The 18,264-nt window shown below is 43.9% G+C and overlaps 1 protein-coding gene across 1 annotated transcript in view; it reads left to right on the forward strand.

Moving 5' to 3' along the window:
- CDH23 (cadherin related 23) overlaps positions 1 to 18,264 on the forward strand; it is a 1,839,731-nt gene that overhangs the window by 179,926 nt on the left and 1,641,541 nt on the right. The window contains exon 2 of the mRNA XM_069753216.1: positions 14,073 to 14,144. Coding sequence (XP_069609317.1) covers positions 14,078 to 14,144 — 67 coding nt within the window. The 5' untranslated portion in view covers positions 14,073 to 14,077. The remainder of the gene's footprint in view (positions 1 to 14,072; positions 14,145 to 18,264) is intronic.

Genomic DNA, 18,264 nt, shown 5'->3' on the forward strand with positions numbered 1-18,264 from the left:
AGGCAGCGGCGCAGCAGCATGTCGCCATGTATCTGATACATCAGAGAACCGCGGCTGCTTATTGCTTAATAACTGAAGCGGCCGCCGCTCCAAGAGGGCCCCTCTATGTGACGGGGCCCGGGGCGATGGCCCCCTCTGCCCCCTGGTAGCTACGCTACTGGTCACTATGTTTTGAAAAGAGTATGGTGAATTTAAGTCCAAGTATTGGTAATAATATACTAGTACAATTTGCATCATTTTTTATATATTTTACTTTTCCTTAGAACCATAGTAAAGAATCAGTTGTGGCATGCTGTGTCATTACCTTGCTGGTAATTGAGTTAAGAATGTTGCCAGTGTTTTCTCCCTTGCTATTGTACACGCGGTCATTGGTCCTTCTGTGGATGAGTAAAAGTAGTCTCTTGAGGGTAGTCAACAGGTCAGATCTCACACATTTATATCTTAAAAATGTTCCACAGTGGAACAAACCTCAAACCTAAATCAGTGCAGGTCACAAGGATGTAATTAGATTGTATTCCCCTGGTAGCCCCTAAGTTTTTTCTCGTAGAGTGTACCGGATGGCAAGTTGTTTAAGCATCAACCTGGCATACTTTTTTGTTTTCATCTTAGAAAATTACTAACTCTGTGTTGTGCTATCAGTACAAATAGCAAAACTATATAATGTATTCATTTTCATAAACAAAAGGCACACATATGTGTATGTGCAAATATTTCATTATTCTCTGTGATCTAAATGCGTGCTTGTGCTGCCCAATTTTTACGCACACATCTCAAAGGTGATCTGACATTTCATCAGCCAAGTACAGTAAATTCACAGACCGGGCCATCAGAACAGAATAGATAGAATAGGGTGTCGTGTCCCATGATTTGTGGATCATACAGACAGTATGATCCACAAATCAGTATATATCATTTTGTTGTTATATTTTGCTGTTTCATTGCTATGCAATAAGGTTTGCTCTCTTTAGAAGTTTTTCCTTCCTCTCTCCCTATCTCTCTCTCTGATTGTAGCTCTGACATCATTAACCCCTCTCTTCTTCCTTATTTACTGTCCATCAGCCATCTTGAAGCTCATGCGTTTGCACTGCAGTCCTGTTTCTGAAAATTCTTTTTTACATACTATTTGTGTGCATATCTTAAAGAATTCAGCTGGAAATAAACCTTCATACAAGTCTCCTACAGTCGAGTTCAAGCTATATGATGATATATTTATGTGTTAGTTTTGATTTTATGCTGAGGCAGCCTAGAAATGGTGCCCTACACTTGCAGCCTAGCTATGGAGTCAGAATACTAAAAAAGACTTTTGCCATATACACCTGTAAAGTCAATATATAGCTTCAATAAAGCTACAGAACCTACAGCAGAGCATCTGCTTAAAGCATATAAGAAATCATTCAGTCTGTAAGCATGAGATCACAGTCCCTCTTCAGGCTTCCAGAAGGGCAGCTCACATCACAGCTCCATTATGCCTTCTAAGTACAATGGCTGAGGGAAAGCTATGTGGTCTTTGCCAAATCCAGTGTCAGATGAAGAATGTACTGTAACTAGTTTAATTCACAGTTCAGTCAGCAGGTTAAACACTCTGCAAAGCCTTAATGGAAAGCTAGAGAGAACTTTAAAACCATTAACCCCTTTCTGACCTCGGACGGGATAGTACGTCCAAGGTCAGATCCCCTGCTTTGATGCAGTGCTCCGCGGTGAGCCCGCACCAAAGCCGGGACATGTCAGCTGTTTTGAACAGCTGACATGTGCCCGTAATAGGCGCGGGCAGAATCGCGATCTGCCCGCACCTATTAACTAGTTAAATGCCGCTGTCAAACGCAGACAGCGGCATTTAACTACCGCTTCCGGCCGGGCGGCCGGAAATGACGTCATCGCCGACCCCCATCACATGATCGGGGGTCGGCGATGCATCTCCATTGTAACCATAGAGGTTCTTGAGACCTCTATGGTTACTGATCGCCGATGGCTGTGAGCGCCACCCTGTGGTCGGCGCTCACAGCACACCTCCATTTCTGCTACATAGCAGCGATCAGCAGATCGCTGCTATGTAGCAGAGGCGATCGCGTTGTGCCTGCTTCTAGCCTCCCATGGAGGCTATTGAAGCATGGCAAAAGTAAAAAAAAAAAAGTTGAAAAAAATGTTAAAAAAATAAAAAAATATAAAAGTTTAAATCACCCCCCTTTCGCCCCAATCAAAATAAATCAATAAAAAAAATATCAAATCTACACATATTTGGTATCGCCGCGCTCAGAATCACCCGATCTATCAATTAAAAAAAAGCATTAACCTGATCGCTAAACAGCGTAGCGGGAAAAAAATTCGAAACACCAGAATTACGTTTTTTTGGTCGCCGCGACATTGCATTAAAATGCAATAACGGGCGATCAAAAGAACGTATCTGCACCGAAATGCTATCATTAAAAACGTCATCTCGGCACGCAAAAAATAAGCCCTCAACCGACCCCAGATCACAAAAAATGGAGACGCTACGAGTATCGGAAAATGGCGCTTTTTTTTTTTTTTTTTTTTTTTTTAGCAAAGTTTGGAATTTTTTTTCACCACTTAGTTAAAAAATAACCTAGTCATGTTAGGTATCTACGAACTCGTACTGACCTGGAGAATCATAATGTCAGGTCAGTTTTAGCATTTAGTGAACCTAGCAAAAAAAGCCAAACAAAAAACAAGCGTGGGATTGCACTTTTTTTGCAATTTCACCGCACTTGGAATTTTTTTCCCGTTTGCTAGTACACGACATGCTAAAACCAATGATGTCGTTCAAAAGTACAACTCGTCCCGCAAAAAATAAGCCCTCACATGGCCAAATTGACGGAAAAATTAAAAAGTTATGGCTCTGGGAAGGAGGGAAGAGAAAAACGAACACGGAAAAATGAAAAATCCCATGATCATGAAGGGGTTAAATATGAACTTTCTTGTGTTATATCAAACTTATGGAAAAAAATTGCTGAGTCACATTAAGAGCATCTACCAGCCTGCTTCCCTCAAACTACCACTACAGGGAGCCCTAGGACAACTGTGCTCAATTCATGAGATCTATACCAGAAAGACAAACCAATGCATCACAATTTGGCAGAGGCATAATACAGCTGATTCTCTTGCAGAGCTGCAAGTTTTCCAACAATTTAATTCTGAGAGAGAATGCGATATTGCAACTAAGGCTAGGTTCACATTGCGTTAGTGCAATCCGTTTAGCGCATACACTAACGGAATACGCTAATGCAATGTACAAAAAGGGATTGCGTGTAGCGATCCCGCTAGTGCAGATGCCCGATCTGCGCTAGCGAGAACGGACCCAAAAATGCTGCAAGCAGCGTTCGAGGTCCGTCACAAAATAACGGGACATCAGTAACGCATGCCAAAAATGGCATACGTTAGCGATGCGTTAGATACATTGCGGTCAATGGATGCGCTAACGGATCCGTTACATTGCGTTAGTGGCGCTATGTAAAGGATTCCATTAGCTGACTGCCACTAACGCAATGTGAACCTAGCCTAAAACAAAGGCAAGAATTGCACAAATACCATAGACGTCACCTCACATTACTGTGTCTGCCAGGCACTCAAAACAATTATCTAAGACATGTTCTTCAAAATCGTCAACACTTAGGGAGCAGCTTACAAAGTCATGTGCAGAAGCCAAGGCTACTGAGATACAAGCCACCTTTATCCAAAAGAAGGCAGAAATGGAAGCATTGCAATCAACCACAGCAGCAGAAGTGGTCCTCCAGAAGTCAGAAATGAAGGGGAAGACAGTATGCGAGAAGGCTGTAATGGACGCATTGCAAGCAAACTTAGCAGCAGAAGTGGCACACGAGAAGGAAGAAATGGAAGTGAACGCCAAGAGAGCGCACAAAAGGGAAGAAATATAGGCTCTAGAGAAGGAATATGATCAAGCCAGAGTCAGGACAAGATCAAAGATCTTGGAACAAACTTTCAATGGAAGTTAAAAAGTCAGCATCAGTTTAAGTGATTTTGATACTGAAGACCCTATTAAGTGCACAAGAGACTATGTACTAAGCCAAAAAAGCGCCCCTCTGGCTCCAACAATATTTCCTGACAGCACAGATAATCCTCTAGGGCAGGGGTGGGGAACCTTTTTTCCAGTCGGGAGCCATTTGGAAATTTCTAGCATCATTTGTGGGCCATATAAAAATGATCACCTTGAAAATGACCCCAGTATATTTAGTCAAACAATTAATTACGGTAACTCACGCTTAATGTGACGGAAATAGCTGCTTCTCTTTGCTGCAGCTGTGATGTTAGGTGATACTGATCAATCTGCTTCTCACAGCTGCTTTTCCAGGGATGGCATGAAGATCACAGGGGGGCACAGAAATCACAGGGGGCACAAAGATCACAGGAGGGAACATAGCTGGGGGGCACAGAGATCACAGTGGGGAACATAGCTGGGGTGTACATAGCTGGAGGGGACAGACATCACAGGAAGCACAGATCACATGGGAGCACAAATATCACAGGGGGTACAGAGCAAGCGGGCACAGATCCTTGGCTGAGTGTGTCTGACCTTGTTGCGCCTGTGCCAGTGCTTTATGCCTGTCATACGTTTCATCTGTCTGGTTCTGATTTGGCTGTGTCCCTGTTATGAGTTTTGCCTGCCCCTTTTGTACTGCGCTGACCTCTCTGTGTATGATCACTTGGCTATGTCCTGATTACCCTTGGCCTGCTTCTCTTGTACTGCGCTGCCCTCTCTGTGTGTGATCCCTTGGCTACGTTCTGACTATCCGTTCTGTCTTTGCCCCTTTATAACTTTGTCCTGTAGTTATCCATCTAGGAGTAGGAGTTTTCCTTCACCTCCTAGCTCTCCGGAGTTAGGCCACGCCAGGGCCGGCTCCAGGTTTTCGAGGGCCCCGGGCGAAAGAGTCTCAGTGGGCCCCCCGCTTTAACACATACCCCGATTTATGATGCACAGATACGGCAGAGAAATGTATAGTACAATGCCAGATTTCACTTCTTACATGAGTGACAGCTATTGTAGATTCTGCAGTGTATATATACAGGAGGAAAGGTGCTGTGCAGTGTATATATACAGGAGAGGTGCTGTGCAGTGTATATATACAGGAGGAAAGGTGCTGTGCAGTGTATATATACAGGAGAGGTGCTTTTCTGTTTTGAGTTTTTCTATGAAACAAAGACTTTTCTACATAAACAACGTTGTTTGGTTTTGTGGCCCCAACAGATCTGTGCTACAAAGTAACAGGCGGCTCGGGCATTAATGAGGGACCTGATGCTGAATCCTTTCCACAAACCCTAATGACTCAATTAGTGCCCCGTCATTAGAAGCTCATTAAACGCCTCCCTGTCCCGAGCAGTCATGTACAGTATGGGGGGTGTTGTGAATTCTGTGGCTGAATTCACTCCTGTGGTCACAACTGGTACTGCAGCTTCTGAGCTTCCTCCCTCAGGTGTTCTGGTGAGCTCGTTAACTGCTTCATTACTTAACTCCGCCTGATGCTGCTATCCTTGCTCCTTGTCAATGTTTCAGTGTTGGATCTGAGCTTCTCCTGATTGTTCCTGTGACCTGCTGCTCTGTATAGCTAAGTGCTTTTTGCTTTTTTGTTGCTTTTTTCTGTCCAGCTTGTCTTTGTTTTGCTGGAAGCTCTGAGACGCAAAGGGTGTACCGCCGTGCCGTTAGTTCGGCACGGTGGGTTTTTTTTTGCCCCCTTTGCGTGGTTTTGCTTTAGGGTTTTTTGTAGACTGCAAAGTTCGCTTTACTGTCCTCGCTCTGTCCTAGAATATCGGGCCCCACTTTGCTGAATCTATTTCATCCCTACGTTTTGTCTTTTCATCTTACTCACAGTCATTATATGTGGGGGGCTGCCTTTTCCTTTGGGGAATTTCTCTGGGGCAAGTCAGGCCTATTTTTCTATCTTCAGGCTAGCTAGTTTCTTAGGCTGTGCCGAGTTGCCTAGGTAGTTGTTAGGCGCAATCCACAGCCGCTTTTAGTTGTGTTTAGGATAGGATCAGGTGTGCAGTCTACAGAGTTTCCACGTCTCAGAGCTCGTTCTTGTATTTTTGGGTATTTGTCAGATCACTGTCTGCGCTCTGATCGCTATGCACACTGTGTTTCTGGATTGCCTTCATAACACCTGTCATTAGCAAACATAACAGTACAAGGAGCCCAACTAATGATTCTCAATAGAGGGAAAGAAAAAGTTCTGACATCATTTTTTTTTTTTTCTGCTCTGTGTTCACTTTTTTTTTTTCCCCTAGACATTTGGGTGATTCTGGACACAGGTGTGGACATGGATATTCAGGGTCTGTGCTCTTCAATGGATAATCTCGTTATAAATGTACAAAAAATTCAAGATACTATTGATCAGGAATCTATGTTAGAACCAAGAATTCCTATTCCTGATTTGTTTTTTGGAGATAGAACTAAGTTTCTAAGTTTCAAAAATAATTGTAAGCTATTTCTGGCCTTGAAACCTCATTCTTCTGGTAATCCTATTCAACAGGTTTTGATTATTATTTCTTTTTTGCGCGGCGACCCTCAAGACTGGGCATTTTCTCTTGCGCCAGGAGACCCTGCATTGAGTAGTGTCGATGCGTTTTTCCTGGCGCTCGGATTGCTGTACGATGAGCCTAATTCAGTGGATCAGGCTGAGAAAAATTTGCTGGCTTTGTGCCAGGGTCAGGATGATATAGAAGTATATTGTCAGAAATTTAGGAAATGGTCAGTACTCACTCAGTGGAATGAATCTGCGCTGGCAGCTTTGTTCAGAAAGGGTCTCTCTGAGGCTCTTAAGGATGTCATGGTGGGATTTCCTATGCCTGCTGGTTTGAATGAGTCTTTGTCTTTGGCCATTCAGATCAGTCGACGCTTGCGCGAGCATAAATCTGTGCACCATTTGGCGGTACTGCCTGAGGTTAAACCTGAGCCTATGCAGTGCGATAGGACTATGACTAGAGTTGAACGGCAGGAATACAGACGTCTGAATGGTCTGTGTTTCTACTGTGGTGATTCCACTCATGCTATTTCTGATTGTCCTAAGCGCACTAAGCGGTCCGCTAGGTATGCCGTCATTGGTACTGTACAGTCCAAATTCCTTCTGTCCATTACCTTGATATGCTCTTTGTCGTCGTTTTCTGTCATGGCGTTTGTGGATTCGGGCGCTGCCCTGAATCTGATGGATTTGGATTATGCTAAACGTTGTGGGTTTTCCTTGGAGCCTTTGCGGTGTCCTATTCCATTGAGAGGAATTGATGCTACACCTTTGGCCAAGAATAAACCTCAATACTGGGCCCAGCTGACCATGTGCATGGCTCCTGCACATCAGGAAGTTATTCGCTTTCTGGTGTTGCATAATCTGCATGATGTGGTCGTGTTGGGGTTGCCATGGCTACAAACCCATAATCCAGTATTGGATTGGAATTCCATGTCGGTATCCAGCTGGGGTTGTCAGGGGGTACATGGTGATGTTCCATTTTTGTCGATTTCGTCATCCACCCCTTCTGAGGTCCCAGAGTTCTTGTCTGATTATCAGGATGTATTTGAAGAGCCCAAGTCCGATGCTCTACCTCCGCATAGGGATTGTGATTGTGCTATCAATTTGATTCCTGGTAGTAAATTCCCTAAAGGTCGATTATTTAATTTATCCGTGCCCGAACACGCCGCTATGCGCAGTTATGTGAAGGAATCCCTGGAGAAGGGACATATTCGCCCATCGTCGTCACCACTGGGAGCAGGGTTCTTCTTTGTAGCCAAGAAGGATGGTTCGCTGAGACCGTGTATTGATTACCGCCTTCTTAATAAGATCACTGTTAAATTTCAGTATCCCTTGCCATTGTTATCTGACTTGTTTGCTCGGATTAAGGGGGCTAGTTGGTTCACTAAGATAGATCTTCGTGGTGCGTATAATCTGGTGAGAATCAGGCAAGGAGATGAATGGAAAACTGCATTCAATACGCCCGAGGGTCATTTTGAGTATCTAGTGATGCCGTTCGGACTTGCCAATGCTCCATCTGTGTTTGAGTCTTTTATGCATGACATCTTCCGTGAGTATCTGGATAAATTCCTGATTGTTTACTTGGATGACATTTTGATCTTCTCAGATGATTGGGAGTCTCATGTGAAGCAGGTCAGAATGGTTTTTCAGGTCCTGCGTGCTAACTCTTTGTTTGTGAAGGGATCAAAGTGTCTCTTCGGTGTGCAGAAAGTTTCATTTTTGGGGTTCATCTTTACCCCTTCTACTATCGAGATGGATCCAGTTAAGGTTCAAGCCATCCAGGATTGGATTCAGCCGACATCTCTGAAAAGTCTGCAAAAGTTCCTGGGCTTTGCTAATTTTTATCGTCGCTTCATCTGTAATTTTTCTAGCATTGCCAAACCATTGACCGATTTGACCAAGAAGGGTGCTGATTTGGTTAATTGGTCTTCTGCTGCTGTGGAAGCTTTTCAGGAGTTGAAGCGTCGTTTTTGTTCTGCCCCTGTGTTGTGTCAGCCAGATGTTTCTCTTCCGTTCCAGGTCGAGGTTGATGCTTCTGAGATTGGAGCAGGGGCGGTTTTGTCACAGAGAGGTTCTGATTGCTCAGTGATGAAACCATGTGCTTTCTTTTCCAGGAAGTTTTCGCCCGCTGAGCGTAATTATGATGTGGGCAATCGAGAGTTGCTGGCCATGAAGTGGGCATTCGAGGAGTGGCGTCATTGGCTTGAAGGAGCTAAGCATCGCGTGGTGGTATTGACTGATCATAAGAACTTGACTTATCTCGAGTCTGCCAAGCGCTTGAATCCTAGACAGGCCCGTTGGTCGTTATTCTTTGCCCGCTTCGACTTTGTGATTTCGTACCTTCCGGGCTCTAAAAATGTGAAGGCGGATGCTCTGTCTAGGAGTTTTGTGCCCGACTCTCCGGGTTTATCTGAGCCAGCGGGTATCCTCAAGGAAGGAGTCATTGTGTCTGCCATCTCCCCTGATTTGCGGCGGGTGCTGCAAAAATTTCAGGCGAATAAACCTGATCGTTGTCCAGCAGAGAAACTGTTCGTCCCTGATAGGTGGACTAATAAACTTATCTCTGAACTTCATTGTTCGGTGTTGGCTGGTCATCCTGGAATCTTTGGTACCAGAGAGTTAGTGGCTAGATCCTTCTGGTGGCCATCTCTGTCATGGGATGTACGTACTTTTGTGCAGTCCTGTGGGATTTGTGCTAGGGCTAAGCCCTGCTGTTCTCGTGCCAGTGGGTTGCTTTTGCCCTTGCCGGTCCCAAAGAGGCCTTGGACACATATTTCGATGGATTTCATTTCTGACCTTCCCGTTTCTCAAAAGATGTCAGTCATTTGGGTGGTCTGTGATCGCTTTTCTAAAATGGTCCATCTGGTGCCCTTGGCTAAATTGCCTTCCTCCTCTGATTTGGTACCTTTGTTCTTTCAGCATGTGGTTCGGTTGCATGGCATTCCTGAGAATATTGTTTCTGACAGAGGTTCCCAGTTTGTTTCAAGGTTTTGGCGAGCCTTTTGTGGTAGGATGGGCATTGACCTATCCTTTTCCTCAGCTTTCCATCCTCAGACTAATGGCCAGACCGAACGAACCAATCAGACCTTGGAGACATATCTGAGATGTTTTGTTTCTGCAGACCAGGATGATTGGGTGTCCTTTTTGCCGTTGGCTGAGTTCGCCCTTAATAATCGGGCCAGCTCGGCTACCTTGGTTTCTCCATTTTTTTGCAATTCTGGGTTCCATCCTCGTTTCTCTTCAGGACAGGTTGAGTCTTCGGACTGTCCTGGTGTGGATTCTGTGGTGGATAGGTTGCAGCAGATCTGGACTCAGGTAGTGGACAATTTGATCTTGTCCCAGGAGAAAGCTCAACTTTTCGCTAATCGCAGACGCCGTGTGGGTCCCCGACTTCGTGTTGGGGATCTGGTTTGGTTATCTTCTCGTCATATTCCTATGAAGGTTTCCTCTCCTAAATTTAAACCTCGTTTTATTGGTCCGTATAGGATTTCTGAGGTTCTCAATCCTGTGTCTTTTCGTTTGACCCTCCCAGACTCCTTTTCCATACATAATGTATTCCATAGGTCGTTGTTGCGGAGATACGTGGCACCTATGGTTCCATCTGTTGAGCCTCCTGCCCCGGTTTTGGTGGAGGGGGAATTGGAGTATATTGTGGAGAAGATTTTGGATTCTCGTGTTTCTAGACGGAAACTCCAGTATCTGGTTAAATGGAAGGGTTATGCTCAGGAAGATAATTCCTGGGTTTTTGCCTTTGATGTTCATGCTTCCGATCTTGTTCGTGCCTTTCATGCGGCTCATCCTGGTCGGCCTGGGGACTCTGGTGAGGGTTCGGTGACCCCTCCTCAAGGGGGGGGTACTGTTGTGAATTCTGTGGCTGAATTCACTCCTGTGGTCACAACTGGTACTGCAGCTTCTGAGCTTCCTCCCTCAGGTGTTCTGGTGAGCTCGTTAACTGCTTCATTACTTAACTCCGCCTGATGCTGCTATCCTTGCTCCTTGTCAATGTTTCAGTGTTGGATCTGAGCTTCTCCTGATTGTTCCTGTGACCTACTGCTCTGTATAGCTAAGTGCTTTTTGCTTTTTTGTTGCTTTTTTTCTGTCCAGCTTGTCTTTGTTTTGCTGGAAGCTCTGAGACGCAAAGGGTGTACCGCCGTGCCGTTAGTTCGGCACGGTGGGTTTTTTTTTGCCCCCTTTGCGTGGTTTTGCTTTAGGGTTTTTTGTAGACTGCAAAGTTCGCTTTACTGTCCTCGCTCTGTCCTAGAATATCGGGCCCCACTTTGCTGAATCTATTTCATCCCTACGTTTTGTCTTTTCATCTTACTCACAGTCATTATATGTGGGGGGCTGCCTTTTCCTTTGGGGAATTTCTCTGGGGCAAGTCAGGCCTATTTTTCTATCTTCAGGCTAGCTAGTTTCTTAGGCTGTGCCGAGTTGCCTAGGTAGTTGTTAGGCGCAATCCACAGCCGCTTTTAGTTGTGTTTAGGATAGGATCAGGTGTGCAGTCTACAGAGTTTCCACGTCTCAGAGCTCGTTCTTGTATTTTTGGGTATTTGTCAGATCACTGTCTGCGCTCTGATCGCTATGCACACTGTGTTTCTGGATTGCCTTCATAACACCTGTCATTAGCAAACATAACAGGGGGGATCCTGCAGCCCACCCCCTGACTGCTCCATACCATACACTGCCCTCTGTCGCGCTCACTGTTATCCTGTGCATTTCTCCTTCATCGTTACCCCATGTTACACTTGTCACCCCCCACTACAGAGTAGCAGGGCAGCCAATGTCACCCCCTCCCGGACCCTAATGGCAGCAGGAAATGTCTGCTCCTCTATTGGGTTGGAACCTGATTTAATCAAGGAATAATGTGGATTTGTTGCCGGTGGCTGCAGGGGAAGGGTTAAGTGATGCCATGTCCTTGGTGGGATCAGTGGCAGCTGCTGGGACCTGGACAGACACCACCAATGTTGCTGTGCCTGCACAGTGTGACCTGGAGGAGAGAAGCTGAGACTCCGGAGCAGAAATCACCCACATGCCAGCACTGGGCAGAGTCCCTCCAGTCACCAGCCTGGGGCCACGGGGCCCCAACGTACAGCCCACAGCTCAGTTTTATCCATGGCAGCAGCTCCCCTTCCTCCTGGCATCTAGTTAACCCCATTTATGCGGGTCGGATTGTTATCTTTAAGGTTTAGCAATAACCTTCATACAGATGGGAAGGGGTTAAGCTTCTTCCTACCCCACTGGTGCAGGTTTGGTGCAGCATGCATGTATTCTGGGTGAGCTGGGCGGCTACAGGCTGCACCCCACCAGCTGCTCGTCCAGACATCACCCACATTTTTAGGCAGCGGAGACAGACAGCAGCAGACTGAGCCACAACTGCAACCACTGCTGGATACCTTTGCACTCACTGGGGCACGGGTAGGACGGAGCTCCTCGGAATCTGCCTGATAAACTTCAGCACTGTCTGCAGCCACCCAGGGGGGAGAGCAGAGAAGTGCTCTCTCCGCCCACAAACAGTCACACTGGCTGCCTTCTGTTAACCCCTATGTGTGCCTGCCTGGCTGCACTGACTGAGTGAGAAGATGCTTGTGTCAGAGCTGGCACATAGGGGTTAAGAGAACAGGCAGCAGTGACTTTGTGGGGGGAGAGAGCATGTTATCTCCTGCTCTGCTCTCCCAGCTGTATCTATGACAGCATGAGTGGGCCCCCCCCTCTCCCCAGGGCCCCGGCATTTGCCCGGTGTGCCAGGTGCTGACGCCGGCCCTGGGCCACGCCCTCAGAAGTCATGTGCTTCAGGTCCTGTTTGTCTAAAGCATGCATCTTCATCTCTGCTGCCCTGCTCCACAGGCATCTTTAAGCACAGTTTGTTTACTAAGAACGCGCACTGGCTTAGTTAGCAAGTGCAGTGTGGTGTTTCTGACACACAGAGATCGCTCTGGACTCTCTGGCAGTAGCTCCTATTGGGGAGAGAAGGACGGGAGCGCATTGGCCGCTAACGCCGCCTACCCCAATGATGTCAACATTCATGTGCAGGGCAGGCAGCGTTCTGTGATGAACACTGCGTACCATGCACTTGGGGGTTAAAAGGCCGGCAGCTGACAGGATATGGCTACCGCCCGAGCATTGTCGACTCCGGGGACCTTCCTGCGGGCTGCATGAAAAGCCACCAGGGTCTGCATGTGGCCTGCAGGTCGGAGGTTCCTCTCCTCAGCTCTAGGGGAACAGGATGCAGATATTTCACCAGCATCCTGTATTCAAGGTCTGTACAACATACTGCCAACCACTAATCCTGACATGCTTTCATGCACCAGAATGTGCCAGTTTGCTACACTTCACTGAAATCTATACACAGAAGCACACATGCAAGCCAATATGCAGGCAAGTCATCATGTTCCGGTCATCCTCACAGTTCCAGCCGGATGCGTATCAGAAATTATGCATATTAAACCAGTTACCAGGGAAGAAACGCTACAGTAAACGCTGTTCCCTAGCAGCCATCCGTGTTGCACTGATGCGGCACACGGGCGGCACACGGTTACCACAGGTGTGCCGCAAGTATTACACACAAGACACATGGACACACAGACACGGATATCTCTGATACCAGTATTTCTGGTACCAGAAATATCGGGGCGTGTGAAACAGGCCTCATAGAAAACTAAAAATAATTAAAGGATTGTAGCTAAAGCTAATTATGCAATTAATTCTGATTGTCTAATAAAGTATATATGGCTTTAAACTTAAAGGGGTTGTCTTGCTTAGGTGACTGGATGTGTATTTAAATTGTGTATGCCGATGGTTACAGAATGCATCTTTTCAGTTGTATTGACATCCTGCAATACACTTTTCTGTTGTTTTGGGTCATCCACGATTCAACTGCAGCAGGTATAGGAGATTAAATTGGGGAATTTACGTTATTACACCATTCCAATAACTGAAACTTTGGGGTAAAATAGATCTTCATGACTCAAATGTGATTTATTTTTGTTTTTGCCTGGAGTCCCTTTATGACTGTAAATGCTAAGTTTTGCATAAAATATCTCAAATGTTTTTGAGAACAATACTGTTAGACCGTATCTGTTAAACAGAACAGGAAACCATGTGGTCATATTTTTCTGAAATTACAGTAGATGGATTTTTGTTTATTGTCAATCATCTGAGATGGGAGCTATAGAATGAACATATCATGATACTGTATGCCCAGATTAGTTACAATAGTGTGAGCTCACCATGTGCTGTGTACGTGAATATCAAGTTTATGTCTCTAGTGAATTTTCTATGAAGGTTCATGTTACTTGTTACCTAAGACTGTTATTGTTTTTCTCAGTGTGAACTAATTGGAAATAAATAATTCTCCATCAATCATGCGTGAGGTATATGTTTTGCTAGATCACGCTAGTAAAAACTGTCACAGTGCAAGTTACTTAAGTGTAGGTCTATTTTTTTCTGTGAAAAGCTGCCTTAACTTGAACTGATTCGTTTAATTGTGTTTCTTGAATAAACCTTCAGTATTTACAGTTATCGCGCAGTAAAATGGCTTAGTTTACCACGGTTTGTTAACCAATTTTCTTTTTGTTTTGTATACAGGAATAATGAAGGGATACCTGATTTTCCGAGATCCTCTCTTCTTTATTTTTCTCTTTCAGTCTTTCTCTGTGGGTGAGTAGCTTTTCAAATATGATTTAAATATGTCTCACAGTCTAATATATAACTGGAAATATAACATTTGCAGATTTTTCTTATGGTATACTACTTAAATTAGGTTTAACATTTTCTGATTCCTCCTAAAACATGTCGTTTTTCATTCACAATCTGAATTGTATGGACCCCTTATGTCATTTATTGGATTCTTTGAGGCCACATTGTATATACAGTAGCTATTTTTCCTTGCTGTATAGTTTCTATATAATCTTTCCCACTCCATTTCTTTTGTCCAGTTTTGGTTTTTAATTCCTACTTTTCCAAGAGCCATAACCATATATATGTATGCACACCTATAAATATATAGATGATAGAGATGCGGGACCAAATTATTCTGCTCGTGTGAATGACCAGCATCTATAAGGCAAAACGCAATGACCATATACAGTCATGGCCAAAAGTATTAACACCCCTGCAATTCTGTCAGATAATACTCAGATTCTTCCTGAAAATGATTGCAATCACAAATTCTTTGGTATTATTATCTTCATTTAATTTGTCTTAAATGAAAAAACACAAAAAGAATTGTCCTAAAGCTAAATTGGATATAATTCCACACCAAACATAAAAAAGGGGGTGGACAAAAGTATTCACACTGTTCGAAAAATCATGTGATGCTTCCCTAATTTGTGTAATTAACAGCACCTGTAACTTACCTGTGGCACCTAACAGGTGTTGGCAATAACTAAATCACACTTGCAGCCAGTTGACATGGATTAAAGTTTACTCAACCTCGGTCCTGTGTCCTTGTGTGTACCACATTGAGCATGGAGAAAAGAAAGAAGACCAAAGAACTATCTGAGGACTTGAAAAACCAAATTGTGAGGAAGCACGAGCAATCTCAAGGCTACAAGTCCATCTCCAAAGACCTGAATGTTCCTGTGTCTACCGTGCGCAGTGTCATCAAGAAGTTTAAAGCCCATGGCACTGTGGCTAACCTCCCTAGATGTGGATGGAAAAGAAAAATTGACAAGAGATTTCAACGCAAGATTGTGTGGATGTTGGATAAAGAACCTCGACTAACATCCAAATAAGTTCAAGCTGCCCTGCAGTGCGAGGGTACAACAGGGTCAACCCGTACTATCCGTCGGCGTCTGAATGAAAAGGGACTGTATGGTGGGAGAACCAGGAATACCCCACTTCTTACCCTGAGACATAAAAAAGCCAGGCTGGAGTTTGCCAAAACTTACCTGAAAAAGCCTAAAACGTTTTGGAAGAATGTTCTCTGGTCAGATGAGACAAAAGTAGAGCTTTTGGGGCAAAGGCATCAACATAGATTTTACAGGAGAAAAAAAGAGGCATTCAAAGAAAAGAACACGGTCCCTACAGTCAAACATGGCGGAGGTTCCCTGATGTTTTGGGGTTGCTTTGCTGCCTCTGGCACTGGACTGCTTGACCGTGTGCATGGCATTATGAAGTCTGAAGACTACCAACAAATTTTGCAGCATAATGTGGGGCCCAGTGTGAGAAAGCTGGGTCTCCCTCAGAGGTCATGGGTCTTCCAGCAGGACAATGACCCAAAACACACTTCAAAAAGCACTAGAAAATGGTTTTAGAGAAAGTACTGGAGACTTCTAAGGTGGCCAGCAATGAGTCCAAACCTGAATCCAGTTTGCCAAAGAAGAATGGTCTAAAATTCCAGCAGAGCATTGTAAGAAACTCATTGATGGTTAGCGGAAGCGGTTGGTCGCAGTTATTTTGACTAAAGGTGTGCAACCAAGTATTAGGCTGAGGGTGCCAATACTTTTGTCTGGCCCATTTTTGGAGTCTTGTGTGAAAAGATCAATGTTTTGCTTTTTGCTTCATTCTCTTTTGTTTTTTTTCATTTAAGACAACTTAAATGAAGATAATAATACCGAAGAATTTGTTATTGCAATCATTTTCTGGAAGAATCTGGGTATTATCTGACAGAATTGCAGGGGTGTTAATACTTTTGGCCATGACTGTACAACCCCTGGCAAAAATAATGTAATCACCGGCCTTGGAGGATGTTCATTCAGTTGTTTAATTTTGTAGAAAAAAAGCAGATCATAGACATGGCACAAGACTAAAGTCATTTCAAATGGCAACTGTCTGGCTTTAAGAAACACTAAAAGAAATCAAGAACAAAAAATGTGGTAGTCAGTAATGGTTACTTTATATAACCAAGCATAGGGGAAAAATTATGGAATCACTCAATTCTGAGGAAAAAAATATGGAATCATGAAAAACAAACACACAAAAAACACTCCAAAACATCACTAGTATTTTGTTGCACCACCTCTGGCTTTTATAACAGCAGTCTCTGAGGCATGGACTTAATGAGTGTCAAACAGTACTGTTCATCAATCTGGCTCCAACTTTCTCTGATTGCTGTTGCCAGATCAGCTTTGCAGGTTGGAGCCTTGTCATGGACCATTTTCTTCAACTTCCACCAAAGATTTTCAATTGGATTGAGATCCGCACTAATTGCAGGCCATGACATTGACCTTATGTGTCTTTTTTCAAGGAATGTTTGCACAGTTCTTGCTCTATGGCTGGATGCATTATCATCTTGAAAAATGATTTAATCATCCCCAAACATCCTTTCAATTGATGGGATAAGAAAAGTGTCCAAAATATCAACATAAACTTGTGCATTTATTGAAGATATAATGACAGCCATCTCCCCAGTGCCTTTACCTGACATGCAGTCCCATATCATCAATGACTGTGGAAATTTGCATGTTCTCTTCAGGCAGTCATCTTTATAAATCTCATTGGAACGGCACCAAACAAAAGTTCCAGCATCATCACCTTGCCCAATGCAGATTCGTGATTCATCACTGAATATGACTTTCATCCAGTCATCCAAGGTCCATGATTGCTTTTCCTTAGCCCATTGTAAGCTTGCTTTTTTCTGTGTAGGTGTTATTTATGGCTTTCGTTCAGCTTTTCTGTATGTAAATCTCATTTCCTTTAGGCGGTTTCTTACAGTTCGGTCACAGACATTGACTTCACTTTCCACCCATTCGTTCCTCATTTGTTTTGTTGTGCATTTCCTGTTTTAAAGACAGATTGCTTTAAGTTTCCGGTCTTGATGCTTTGATATCTTCCTTGGTCTACCAGTATGTTTGCCTGTAACAGCCTTCCCATGTTGTTTGTATTTGGTCCAGATTTTAGACACAGCTGACTGTGAACAACCAACCTCTTTTGCAACATTGTGTGATGATTTACCCTCTTTTAAGAGTTTGATAATCTTCTCCTTTGTTTCAGTTGACATCTCTCGTGCTGGAGCTATGATTCATGTCAGTCCACTTGGTGCAACAGCTCTCCAAGTTGTGATCACTACTTTTTAGATGCAGACTAACGAGCAGACCTAATTTGATGCAGGTGTTATTTTTGGGTATGAAAATTTACAGGGTGATTCCATAATTTTTTCCCTATGCTTGGTTAAAAAAGTAACCATTACTGACTACCACATTTTTGGTTCTTGATTTCTTTTAGTGTTACTTAAAGCCAGAAAGTTGCCATTTGGAATGACTCTAGTTTTGTGCCATGTCTGTGATCTGCTTTTTTCTACAAAATTAAACAACTGAATGAACATCCTCCAAGGCCGGTGATCCCATAATTTTTGCCAGGGGTTGTAGTGTCATGTGTGGATCACACAGCTATAAATTGTGCTAGTGCATATTATATATAAAGTGCTTTTGTTTGAAAGTCAATAAACTAGACATAAACACACAGTATCCTTAATTAGACATGTTTTTGAATGAGTTTTAGTGCATATCAAGCTTCATCATTTTCAATATACTAGTAAATGACCTGCTACATAAAGCTGGGTGAAGAGATGAATTACCAAAGGTTTAGTTTTACCTGATAAGTAGATCGCTATAAAATAAGGTATGGGAAGCTCCTGCTTCCAGCACCGATGCGCATGTTTCTCCCAGTTTCTTCAGCCGTGGAGAAGACATGGCAAATGCAGTACATAAAGGTGTTTGCCTTTAATTCAGGCAAAGTGAGAAACTTCTCCTTGGGGACTCTGGCAGATTCAATGTTGCTTCTGTTTTCTTTCTGCATCATTTTACTGGATCTTTTATGAGCAAGCAGGATATCCTGT

Source organism: Ranitomeya imitator, chromosome 2 (assembly GCF_032444005.1).
Source record: "Ranitomeya imitator isolate aRanImi1 chromosome 2, aRanImi1.pri, whole genome shotgun sequence".
Taxonomy (NCBI): Eukaryota; Metazoa; Chordata; class Amphibia; order Anura; family Dendrobatidae; genus Ranitomeya; species Ranitomeya imitator.